Source organism: Miscanthus floridulus, chromosome 7, assembly GCF_019320115.1.
Source record: "Miscanthus floridulus cultivar M001 chromosome 7, ASM1932011v1, whole genome shotgun sequence".
Taxonomy (NCBI): Eukaryota; Viridiplantae; Streptophyta; class Magnoliopsida; order Poales; family Poaceae; genus Miscanthus; species Miscanthus floridulus.
The window spans coordinates 53579935-53592291 of NC_089586.1; the positions used below are offsets into that span (position 1 = coordinate 53579935).

The 12357-nt window shown below is 38.6% G+C and overlaps 1 protein-coding gene across 2 annotated transcripts; it reads right to left on the reverse strand.

The window, feature by feature from the left end:
* Window positions 1-3357: 3357 nt before the first annotated feature.
* LOC136463248 (uncharacterized) lies at window positions 3358-11413 on the reverse strand. 2 transcript variants are annotated; one of them, XM_066462256.1, is made up of 13 exons: window positions 11344-11413; window positions 10879-10967; window positions 10456-10513; window positions 9827-9932; window positions 8948-9034; window positions 8754-8853; window positions 7707-7835; window positions 7124-7517; window positions 6620-6677; window positions 6011-6106; window positions 5826-5922; window positions 4461-4589; window positions 3358-4284 (listed from the first exon to the last, which is right to left on the reverse strand). In XM_066462256.1, exons 2-13 carry the CDS (start codon window positions 10914-10916, stop codon window positions 3540-3542), a joined length of 2037 nt encoding a protein of 678 aa, XP_066318353.1. In that variant the 5' UTR covers window positions 10917-10967; window positions 11344-11413; the 3' UTR covers window positions 3358-3539. The 2 variants fall into 2 exon arrangements, with proteins under 2 accessions (XP_066318353.1, XP_066318352.1); XM_066462255.1 differs by having other exon boundaries at window positions 11174-11396.
* Between the last annotated feature and the right edge of the window lie 944 nt (window positions 11414-12357).

Here is a 12357-nt window from a genome sequence, read left to right on the forward strand (position 1 = left end):
GTAGGATCTGTTAGATCATTGGATTAAGTTTTAGTCATTTAAAGCTTAGTCTTAAATTATCCAAATGGTTGGACTCACCATAAAAAAGATTTCTAGAAGCGGATAAGCCGTTTCTAACTCTTGAGCTCCTATGCTGTAGAATGTAGCCGTAGCATCTAGAGGACAAAGTAACCATAAAAACATAAGCACGCAGTAGGGTGTGGACAGGGTAGAGAAAGAGTCTATATTCTGATAGCAAAAAAAAAAAAAAAAAGAGAGTATATATTCCCCCTTCAAAGGTCATTCCCTTATTGGGTTTAGATAAGTAGGGTAAGTTTTAGTCATATAAAGTTTAGTCTTAGCTCATTTAAATAGTTGGACTCACTACTAACAAAAGATTTTTCGGAGGGAGGTCCGTCTCTAATCAATGGTCATTGTTAATCACCACGCCATTCTCTTATTGGGTTTAGATAAGTAGGGTAAGTTTTAGTCATTTAAAGTTTAGTCTTAGATCATCGAAATGGTTGGACTCACTACTAAAAAAGATTTTCTGAGACGGGTCTATCTCTAACCAATAACAATGGTCATTGTTAATTGCCACGACGTTCCCTTATTGGATTTATATAAAGTAGGGTAAGTTTTAGTCATTTAAATTCTAACTAATGGACATTGTTAATCACCATTTATAGAGGTGGTTTTCAAGACCCGAACCCATGGCTTACTGCTCAGCAATAACACCTCCAACACTGCACCATATATTTATTTGTGTTAACATTTCGTAATCTTATTTGTGTTAACACCTCAGGGCTCTAAACAACTTCAAATAAAAAACTTCCAACTATAAAATTGTAGATTGTATTAACAACTACAACTTTGATCTAGATAACATCCAAGTTTGTTTGAAAATTTTAAATTTCAAATTTCAAAATACATGAACTTAAAACAATATTTTTGGATTCTAAACAGTTTAAAATAAAAAACTTCTCAACTACAAAGTTATAGATTACATCTAGAGCTACAATTTTAATATAAAGTTTGTCTTCACCGACTTCATATGTAAAAGTTATAAATTATTTTTTGATGCAACTATTTTAGATACGTGCCTCTTAGAGTATCTCCAAGAGACTCTCTAAATCCTTTATAAGTGCTAGGAATAAAGATTTTGGTGAAAAACTATACTCCAACAGCTTCTCTAAATAGTTATTCAAATATAGCCATCTTTTATTCCGGATTTTTCGCTAACCAAAAATAGAAGACGAGAATGACTCTGTAGAGTGCACATAAGATATAGAAAAACTGTTGGAGAGTGAAAAGATATAGAAAGAGATTTCTATGTAAATGACTCTCCAAATGATGATTTAGAGAGTGTGATTTAGAAAGGCTCTTGGAGACGCTCTTAAGATGTTCACCTCTGTTATCGATTTTTAGAGACGCACACTTAGAGTGACTCTCTTTTAATAACAATTTTCAGAGGTGAGCCTTTGCCTGCAGGCCGCCTAACCATTTATGGATGGGATCTCTAGACGTGCCCTCCTCTGTTAATCAGAGAGGCTATCTCCTAAAATCATTTTTGTGGCATTGACTAAAAGGTGGATTAAATTTTAGTCTTAGGTCATTCAAATGCACTGTACCAGACCACGCAATCACTGTCGGATGTGCTTGGGTCATCAGTGACTACTACTCACTGCCAGGTGGTATGGCGAAAATCTAGAAAATTGGCAGGAAGCTAAAGACCCGACGGTGATGCACTGCTAGTTCATGGTACGAGCCGACAATGATAGGTACTATATCACTGCTCGTTTTCGTTCTAGCCCATCAGTATTAGTTGTCTTTGGCCGTTGGATCCACCTAACTATCACGACATTGATTCTCCACTATTGATCCCACCTACCACCATTGCTTCTGGTTATAAAAGTGGTGTCCTGACGCCTCCACGGCCAAAGATGAGGTCTCCTCACCGGCCGATCTAGCATGCAAGATACTTTATCGTAATGTTTTCACCACTTAAAATATCCACATATATGGGCTATTTTGTGATCCCTCTCATTAGAGACGTGGGAGTATTGAGATGCATCTTGCCAAAAAAAAAGACTTAAGCACGAATGCAAATCTAGAATGGATCTAATGTCATGAACAATTGTGAATTTAATGTATATAATGTGTATCTCAAATGGAAATTTTAATTTGAAGGCGGAAGTTGTGTTCTCATCTAGTTTTATTCACTATTTTTTGGGAAATTGATTTTTTTTAAAAAATAATTAATTAAGTGGGCAAAATTATGAATTTGCATAGGCATTTAACTAATTTTCTGTGTATTTGACTTCAATGGATGTTCTGTCTTTAAATTATGGATGGATTAAGGATGGATTTACAATGGATCCAAAGCAAGTCACTTGTACTGCATCAAGGTGAAGAGAAGGATGCATGCGCAGCATATGAAGTTGGGGACTTATCACCGTGAATCAGATTAAGGAAAATGCTAAATTTTATTAAGTATTTAAGGGCTTCAACATACAATTTTGGTAACTTAAATTTGCGCTACTGTTCCTAACACATGAATTTTTATTAGAACCAAGCAATAGTTTATAGATGATTAACGAACGTGGTTACACGCCTACACCCCTACCCCCACGGATCAAATTCCATAATTGATGCCCTATGCACGTGCCTCTTTTATATGGCTACTCCCTCATCCGTGCATGGTACTCGAGCAATTTTTGAACCAAATAAGAAGTCCGGTAAAAGACTAAGGGTGTGTTTGGTTGAGCTGTGGCTGTGAGAAAAAGCTGCTGTGGGCTGTGAGCTGTAGAAAAGCTGAAAGCTGTTTAGTTAAACAAGTATAAAATATAACTTCTATCTTTATCTCCCTTGAAACAACTATGAAAGAGCTTTTTATTCCACCAATTTCGAAAAGCAGAAAGCCAAAAACCAAAAGCAGGGTCAAACCAGCTTTCAAAAATGTACTACGAAAAAGCAACTGCTTCTGAAAAAGCAGCCTCCAAAAGTAGCCCCTTTGGTTGAGCTTTTGGCTTTTTGCTAAAAGCCAAAGCCCAACCAAACGGACCCTAACTTACCCCTTAATTTTTTAACAACACATAGTTTCAAAAGGCATGCATATGTTTCATTGATTTCAGTTACCAACAACATGAGTGATTTTGAGCATGGTGTTTATAAGGTATGTACTGTGGTTTTCATAAAAAGAGTTCTCGGGACCTTTCCAACCCAAAACAGTGCATAAGAAAACCTCTGTTGCCTTAGGATTTCTCGTCTTTCTAAAGACCAAAAAATTTCATTTCTAGAGATGACCTATAATCCCCCTCAAAATGCCCTTCAAACCTGCAAAAGGAAAATGCTCTCCAAACCAGTGAGGCAGTGACATTAACAGAACAGCAATGCAATTATTTTTGCCAAGACAAGATACACGTTCCATCCAACATGCAACAAGCTCTTTATACAGGGAGTGGATGGATTTTAGGAAGGCAAGTTCATCGTCTCTTGCTACCGAAAGTGTGCAACGGAGCGAGTACCGAAGTTGCATTTTGTGTCGGTAACTTTTTCTTCTATATGAAGCTACCGTCATGTGGATAACGAGGAGAATCGATTATCAAGCCATCACAGTAGGACATGTCCAGAAGATCTGATGCGTTCGCCTCATGCATCTCAAGAGAGAATGGATCTGGGGTCGCTGGTGAATGGAAATCATTGGGATGGTGGTTATTAGCAGCCAGCTGCATGACGGCATCCACATGTTCTGATGGAACATTCTGTGAAATGTCTTGACATACATCTGATGGAGAGATGTTTTCGGCCACTGGACTCGTTTGATCCATTTTCAGGGGAGGCCTTTGACAACTTGCTGCAGCAGTGTATACCTTGAGCTCCACTGGGGTTGACAGAAAATCCAATTTCCTTCTGGCTCTGGCACGCTGCTTTGATTTAGCCAATACCTTTTCAGAAACTTTGGCTAAATGAGCATTGGGCCCTTTAGGACAAATGAAATCAGAAGTTTCTTCTCCTGATGTACCAGCATTTTCATCTAGTTCTGGGAGTTCCTGTTTAGATTTGGGCCGTGTTCGTAAAACTGATGGCGGTCGACTTCTGTCAGATGAACCCTGGCTGTCCTTCAGAATATCTGACTGACTGCTCTCTGGAACACTGTCCTTCGGAATTTCTGACTGACTGCTCTCTGGAACTGATATATCTTCTTCCAGGTCCGAAACTTGTTCTAGCAATCCTGAGGCTAAATAAAAATTCAGTTTTCCATTCATACGACCTCTCCAGTGTTCTTTGAGTGCATGATTTGTCCTGGTTATATACACAATATAACAAACACACATCAGTAGGGTACAGAGATACTGAATTATACAAAAGGTTGAACAATGACAGTAACTGAAAAATAGAGGGAATATTGGATGCAGCACAAACTGATGATGGGGGAAGCACACATTTTCTTTTTGCACAGTAAAATCATCCAATCATACCTCCCAGGGAAATGTTTGACCATTTTAAGCCACTGGCTTCCATATATTTGATGAGCTCGAATCAATTTTAGCTCCTCCTGTTCTGACCAAACCTCTTTGTTTATTGCTGGGTCAAGACTGCGTGTCCATCTATATTGAAGGCCCATCAGCACAAAGTGAAGAAAAAAAATCATGCAGTTCTAATGAAAATTTGAATGCAGTCTATGCATAATGGACATTCTCGCTAGTAAATACTCCAAACCATAAAGGCTTCTAATTAACAACAATGATTAACGAATGAATAGTGTCAACGTTATTTGAGTCAACTCATACCACCGGAGGACACCAAACCATGCAAAGAGTCTTTGCATCGACACAAAACAAGGTTCAAATCATGGCAATAAAAAAAATTAAAGCTATTACAAACAGGCATACCGGAGAGAGATAGAGACAAAGAGTGTAGTAGTTTAATAGCTTCTTCCCTATTGTGGGGATCCCAAAGGATGCGAGCAATATAATGCTACCACTGGTGAAGAGACTGCAACATCACGAGGTGTGTGACATGACATTTGTGTGCCAGAGGTTCAGATCAACCACTGGAGAAGGCCTAAGTGTTGAAGGGATTGTATTTGGAAACAAATAGCTTATTCATTTTTACATTCACAGCGGAGGCATAATTTTTAAGGATGTGGGTGTAAGATGTCATCTTCCTTTTATGATTCCTTCAAGATGACATCTCACTTTTATGGTTCCTATTATATGGGCAGAAATAGAATCTTGACTATTATAAAAAACGCAGACCACATTGGCCACAAGCAGCAAGCATCTAGTTTTTTTGCTTGAGACAACAAACTAACAGAGAGCAAACTTGTAACAAAGGAGACTGCATGTTCAGAGCAGAACAGTGTTACTCTACAAAAACTCGACTTGCAGGGAACAGACCGCCCCCATGGTATTGCATTAAGAAGAAGCTTCTCACGCGTAGGCCGAGAAACACCCCAAAGGCTGGCTGCCCTGGACATGCCACCAAGTGCCCAGGAAACATGACTCATGTGGTTGCATGTATAACTCAGGACTGTAGCTGATGAGGGGTGTTTTTTTTAACCTAGGCCTGTTTAAATTCGTTCCAGTCAAACTCAGGACTTGGGGTCCTATTTGAGCCCTGCTAACTAGTAAAGTAGACAATGAGGCTCAAATAAACAGTGCCATGGTGGTTGCTGCAGATTGTGGTGGTGACACAAGCTAAACATAAGCAACCAAATGATAAACACGTGAGGATACAACTTGCACAAGATATAAATTTAAGATAAAATAGATGAAACATTTTCACTTCTACAAATAAAAAAGAAACCAACCTTACAGTACAACAAACCAATAGTTAATTACCTGATTCGGCATTGTTTTGCTTCTCGGCCAGGTATAGCAGATGCAACAGTTTGCCAGTTTTTCCCATGTTTGGCAACCATTTTAGTGAGAATTTCATCTTCCTGGAAGAAAATATTTTTTTCTCAGTAGTCATGATGAAACAAGCCCAAGTTGACATACTACATAAAATTTTTGGTCCAAACAACTTTCCTCTGCTAACCATTTGCCTTTGGTCCTTTCGGGAATTTTTAAACTACTTCCATCCTTGATGCAGTGGGCATTTTTCTTGCACAGTGGGCCCTCTGCTTGATATAAAAAAAATCTAAATACATACACTTCCATTCCACGAAGATGTGAATATAACAAATAAAATTTAACCAATACAACAGATGATAGTTATATATGAAAGCTGACCATGAGGTATCTGTAACAGCAATAATATCATAATGATGCAAGAAGAGATCACATGCAAACTATTATGCTACAAAGTACCCAACAGTATGTGAAAGAAATATGGTTTGGAATTGGCCCAGGTATAATCATATGGCTGTTGAACCCCACCTTCATAAAACAGAATATTTAAATTTGGGAAATCACGTTCAACTTTGAGTAAGCATTTTTACTGAAATCGAGAAAGAAAGTGTGAGATAGAATTTTTGTGTATGTCACTGGAGGTAGTATCTTCCACTAGATAGATGCACCTTATAGTAAAGTCAAACTTGTATACATAAGCAGGAATAGCTGAATCATCTTCAATAAATGGAACTCCAACTACTTTAGTACTACTAATAATGAAGGTGCATTCTAACTTCTACCTGTCTTTTCTGATTCCATATCATGGCAATGTTTGGTGGTTTCATGTGGTACAACATTCTGCATCCATAGTGAAAAACTGACATAAGCACATAGATACCATTAGAATAACACAAATACAAAAGTATCAGAAAGTAAGTGCAAACAATCATTCAGTTGGATCACAAACTAGGAACAAACTCAAGATTCATATAAAATATCAAACCAACCTTTCTGATGAGTCAAGTGAAAGCATAAACAGGCTTTCAATGCATCCACAAAGCTTTTGACAATGAATTACAGTGCATGTTCTTTGCTAGTTAATTTTTATAGTAATACAACAGCTGGTTGAGAAGTACTACTGCTTCAGATACAGTATCCATGGTTAAGAAAGGCTGTCCTTGGCAATTTGGTGTAAATCAATCAATACACATGTTATCGATTACATAAAACTGCATATTAATCTGAACGGCAAGAAAAAAAGAATGTAAATGAAACAACAACAAAGCTTTGGCAACAGTTCACACCTTGAGCTCCACTGGGGTTGACAGAAAAGCCAGCTTCTTTCTTGTTCCTGCACACTGCTGTGATTTGGCCATTGTCATTTCTGAGATTTTGGCTGAATGGGTATCAGTTGCTTTAGCATAGCATAAGTCAGAGCTTTTTCTTGCTGATGTATTAGCATTTTCAACCAGTTCTGTGAGCTCTTGTTTAAGTTTGGGGTTTGTTGATAAACGTGATGAAAATCTATTTCTATCAGATGAAGCTTTGCAGTCCTTTGGAATATCTGACTGATTGCTCTGTGGAAATGATACATCATCTTGCAGGTCTGGAATGTGTTCGAGCAATCCTGAGGCCAAATATGAATCCAGTTTTCTTTTCATAGAACCTCTCCAATGTTCTTTGAGTGCATCATTTGTCCTGATTGTACATGGGGTCAACAATTTTAGTGCCACACTCATAGGAGGTTTGAAGCAGGTAGATGCATACCGAATTCTCATTAAGGGAATCAATTAAAATCAACAATAACAATAACCAACATAAAGAGCATATTTTTTTTTCTCGAACAGTTTTTTTATTTTCTTTACAGGTGTCTCCATCCAATCCTACCTCCCTGGGAAATGTTTGAGCATTTTACACCATTTGTTTCCATAAACTTGCTGTGCACGAATCAATCTTAGTTCCTCCTGTTGCGACCAAGGCTCTTTGTTTATTGCTGGGTCTAGAATGTATTTCCATCTGTGTTTAAGACCCATCAGAACATAAGTGAAGAAAACATTAGATGGCTAATGAATCTGAATGCAGATCAGCAATGCTGTACAAGAGATTGTCAGTACTTTAATTCATTAAGGCTTCCAATTTATAACAGTGATTAATGAAATTAAGAGTGTAAAAAACTTCCAGGACATCTCATCTGGAAGAAATTTGTGACCCTTACAGCTATGCTACAAAACCCCTGCAGCAGCAGAAGTGTTGCAAAGATACTTTATTTACAGCCACAGCAGAGGCATTATAATTTCTACTTAAAGGACGTGGATAAAGGTTCAAACCTTAGAACATCTTTTTTTTTACCGTAAATACAGCAGGGAGGCCCCCCACTGTAAGAATTTTATAAAAAATGAGAAACAACGAAACAACTGTACAAACTAAGAGAGGAAAACAAACAGACAAAGAGAAGGGCGAGAAAGGGAAAGGAAAGGAAAGCTGATCTTTTTGAATCACAAAATCTATGGGCTTGTAGACTAGCTTCCTCAAAGAAGTTTTGCCTCCAAGAGTCAAAAGATGGGCGTCCACGATCGAAGAGGCTCAACAAGGTAATAACATCTTTTGTGATTTGTGTGACAAGCAGCCATCTGGTGTGTTACTTGAAATACACAGTTTTATAAAATCAAATTAGAAGTGGCTGCAACTTGTAACGATGTCAACACAGGCTATGCCAGTTTCAGCGTAGAATAGTGGTAGGCTGATAATGAGGCTGTTGCCAGGGTGGTTGCAACAGCTTGTGCTGTCAATGCAAGCTAAACAATAGCCAACCAAATGATAAACATTAGAGGATATAACATGTCTAATATACTAATTCAAAATGAAATGAAGCAAAGGTTGTCAAGTATAGAAAAAAAAAAAGATGAAACCAACTGTACAGTGCAAGCAATTTACCTTGCCAAGCATGAATGCGCAGTTCGGCCAGGTATAGCACATGCAATTGTTTGCCAGTTTTTCATCCCATGTTTGTTTACCATTTGCGTGAGCGCCTCATCTTCCTGGAACGAAAATTAATTTCTTTCTATTAGCTAAGAATTTGAATAAATACAAAATACAATGTGAATGATAAATATTATAGTCTAAACAACTTTCCTCTGATGACCATCTGTGTATTTGATTTTTGGAACTACTGCTCTCCTTGAAGCTGTGGACAATTTTCTTGTGAGGAGGTCCCTCTGTTTTAAACCAAAAAAACATTATCTAAATACATAATTGATCGACTTCTATTTGATGAATATGCGAATGTAGAGAAGAAGAAATTTTCACCAATAGGACAGGCAATAGCTATAAATCAAAAGCTGATGGTGAGGGTACGTGCATGCAATGGGAGAGCAGTATACTGATGCACGAAAGCATCAGCATGTAAACTATCATATGACAAAGCACTTAGGTGTATCCAAAATACAGAATGAAACTTAGGCCAAATGTCGCAAATCTGTGTATCTTTGCAAGAGAATGATTGTTTAGGCCTCCCTTGATAGCAAAGGCCTGGAAACATGGTACAGGGCATATATACTGCTTGAGGAAATCAAGCACAACTCTTAGCTGACCTTTACTTGCAGAAAGCAACACAAATAGTATGTGGAATGACAAGCACGCGTATGCATGGTCTTTCTTGAATCAGAGTAAGGGGGAATTTGGACCATGGAGTGTTTTTCTTTCCAAGAAATTGAATCATGGAGTGGCACAGGAACTAATGACAAATCAACAAGATAGTACCTTATATGAATTTTGCTTTTGTTAAAAGCTAGTGGTAAAGTCAACCTTTTATGCATAAGCAAGAATAGTCAAAGTACTGAAGAATCTTCCAAAAAATCCAACTAACTTGTAGTCATCATCAGCTGAAATGTCCCACTAGTTGGACAAGCAAACAGCTAAAAAATAAAGGTGCATTCTAAAATAGGCAACATACAGAATCTGTATTTTTAACAAAGCAACTAAACAGAAGTAGTTAGAATATTGCTGACCCTGTTTCTTTAAATGAGCTTGCAAGGCTAAAAGCCAACTGCCTATCTCTTCTGATTCCGCATTTTGGCAATGCCTCACAGTTTCATGTGGTATATCACTCTGCAACTGGAGTTAAAAAATGACCTCAGCACCATGATACCATTCAATTAACAAGATCCACAAAACTACCAAAAAGAACTAATGATCCAGCTAGATCACAGAAAAGGGAATAACAAAATCAGAATTTATAAAAATTCTTGAATCAACGTTTCTAATGAATAAAGTAAAAGAGGAAACAGGCAGCCATGGCATTGGTGGCTTGGTGCTATATAAACGTTGAGTTGCATGCACAAAAAGCATTTAACAGAAAGTTAAATGCAAATTCCTCACTGGTTACTTTGTTACAGTAACAAAACACTTGGTCTAGAAATAAGTAAAACCTTAAACACTGTATCCATCAGTTGGCAATGGACTTTCTTGGCAGTTTGTTATAAATGAATAAGGTAAACACTTCTTTCAAATTATAGTAAAACTGTTCTGAAATATCAAGAATGGCTCCCTGTAAACAGTAGTACAAGATGTCCATATATGGAAAGACAAGACTGTTTGGAGTATTCTGTCTGGTAGCACTGCATGGATATGGCATTACCATGTCTTGAGCAACCTCATCTGACTTGCTTGAGTGTTCTGTTGGACTGTTAGCCCTCCTAAAAGAGGAAAGCAATAATCAAGTGAACATTATGTAATCAGTCCTCTTATCAAGTTTTTAAGTCACAATGATAACTTTGATTCTTGCGTTTTCATAATGGTCAACAAAAAAGTATATATACATACTAAGGAATATATTCCCATAAAAAGAAGTGGAAAGGGAGTGCTAGTAATAAGAAATGCCTATACTCAGATTAAGTTGAAAAAACTCTGCTGAAACTTAACGCTACAGGAAGCTGAAGCCCCCATTCTACTGAAGCAAGTCGACACTAGGTTCTTGAAGAATCAAGCTTCCATAGCATGATACAAGTCTTAATGCTGCAGAAGAAAAACTGACAGCAACTCCCCCATGGGGATAACTCACCGCTGGCTGATTGGCATCCCATCGCTACTCTGCTCCATGGCTGCGCTCAGATAAGAGGCTCCGATCCCACCACAAGCATCGCCTGAAGCCTGGATAAAACATATGGATAGAGATTAGAACGGTGAAACAGTACGGCTAGCGGATGCAGTCGAATCGAACCCCAGTTACTCCCTTTTTTTGGGGGAAATAAACTGGTAACAGTACTACTACACCGCGGCCACCAAATTGCTAAAGTGATTCGCGTCGCGTATGAAACAAAATCAATCCAGGTTCCCGCGGATCTGCATTTCCGTACCGCCGGGAGTGGGAGGAGAGCAGCCACTAGTACGACGAGTTCGAGGTGGGCTTTATCGGTGTGATGGCGGGTGCCGGAGCGAGACCGCGACTACCAGGCCGCCGGCAAGGCGAGGCGGCGAAAAGAAGCGGATGGGAAGGGAAGAGGAGCAGGATGGTGTGAGAGCATACAGTGTGACACGACTCCGGTTCCGATGGCGAGGAGTTCAAGAAGCTTGGCTCACGCGCCAACTGTCCCGTAGCACGAGTAAGTGGCACCTCACTCAGCTCTATGTGGAAGGCTGGAAAGGCCACACGCCCACACCACGGTCAATTTCCACTGACATTGGTAACGTGTTTCAGCGCATGTTTAGTTCCAACCTAAAATTCTCAAAAGAAATTCTCAAAAGAGCTATAGTAGCTGTCACATCGAATGTTTGTGGCCTGTATATGAAGTATTAAATATAGACGAAAAAAAACTAATTGCACAGTTTGGTGGGAAATTGCGAGACGAACGTTTTGAGCCTAATTAGTCCATGTTTGAACACTAATTGCCAAATAAAAACGAAAGTGCTACAGTAGCCCAAAATTTCAACTTCCTGAAACTAAACACGGCGTCACTCTTTCGGGCATTCTTCGGATACATGTATATCAATCTCAATCTACGTTTGTTTGAGCATGTTTGGTTCGTCTCGATCCATGTATATTAGGGTGAATTAGTATAGAATTTAGTTCAAGTTTCACTCTAGTTAGGGTTGGACGAAAAAATCATAGTCGCTAGCTCGTTCGACTCATCTCGTTAGTGGCTCAGCTCAGCTCGTTTGAATTTTTTAACAAGCCAAGCAAGCAGTTTAGCTCGATTAGTTAATGAGCCAGCCCGCGAGCCGCTGGTGAGAAAAAACAAGCCAAGATAAGTAACAAATCAACAACTTTAATTAACCCAAATATCACTCAGGCTATGACCTAACACATGGATGATAGCATACTTATATTTTCCATTGTACAATTCACATGTATTTTGTTTTATTTCAGTTTAAATATGCATGTGATGTGTTTGTTGCTGACTTGCGATTATAATCTCTATGTAATATGTTTTTGTGCTTTCACTCGCGAGCCAAACGAGCTAGCTAACGAGCCGAGCCGAGCTAGATTTCTAGCTCGTTATACAAACAAGTTATAATGAGCCGAGCCATAACGAGACGAGCT

Excerpts from the sequence above, each read along its gene's own strand:
- LOC136463248 (XM_066462256.1), bottom strand. The coding sequence starts at position 10,916 with ATGGAGCAGAGTAGCGATGGGATGCCAATCAGCCAGCG. Across the intron at positions 7,518-7,706 it reads CTCAAACATTTCCCAGGGAG|GACAAATGATGCACTCAAAG; the intron begins GTAGGATTGGAT and ends ATGTACAATCAG. Across the intron at positions 6,107-6,619 it reads TATGGAATCAGAAAAGACAG|AGGGCCCACTGTGCAAGAAA; the intron begins GTAGAAGTTAGA and ends TATATCAAGCAG.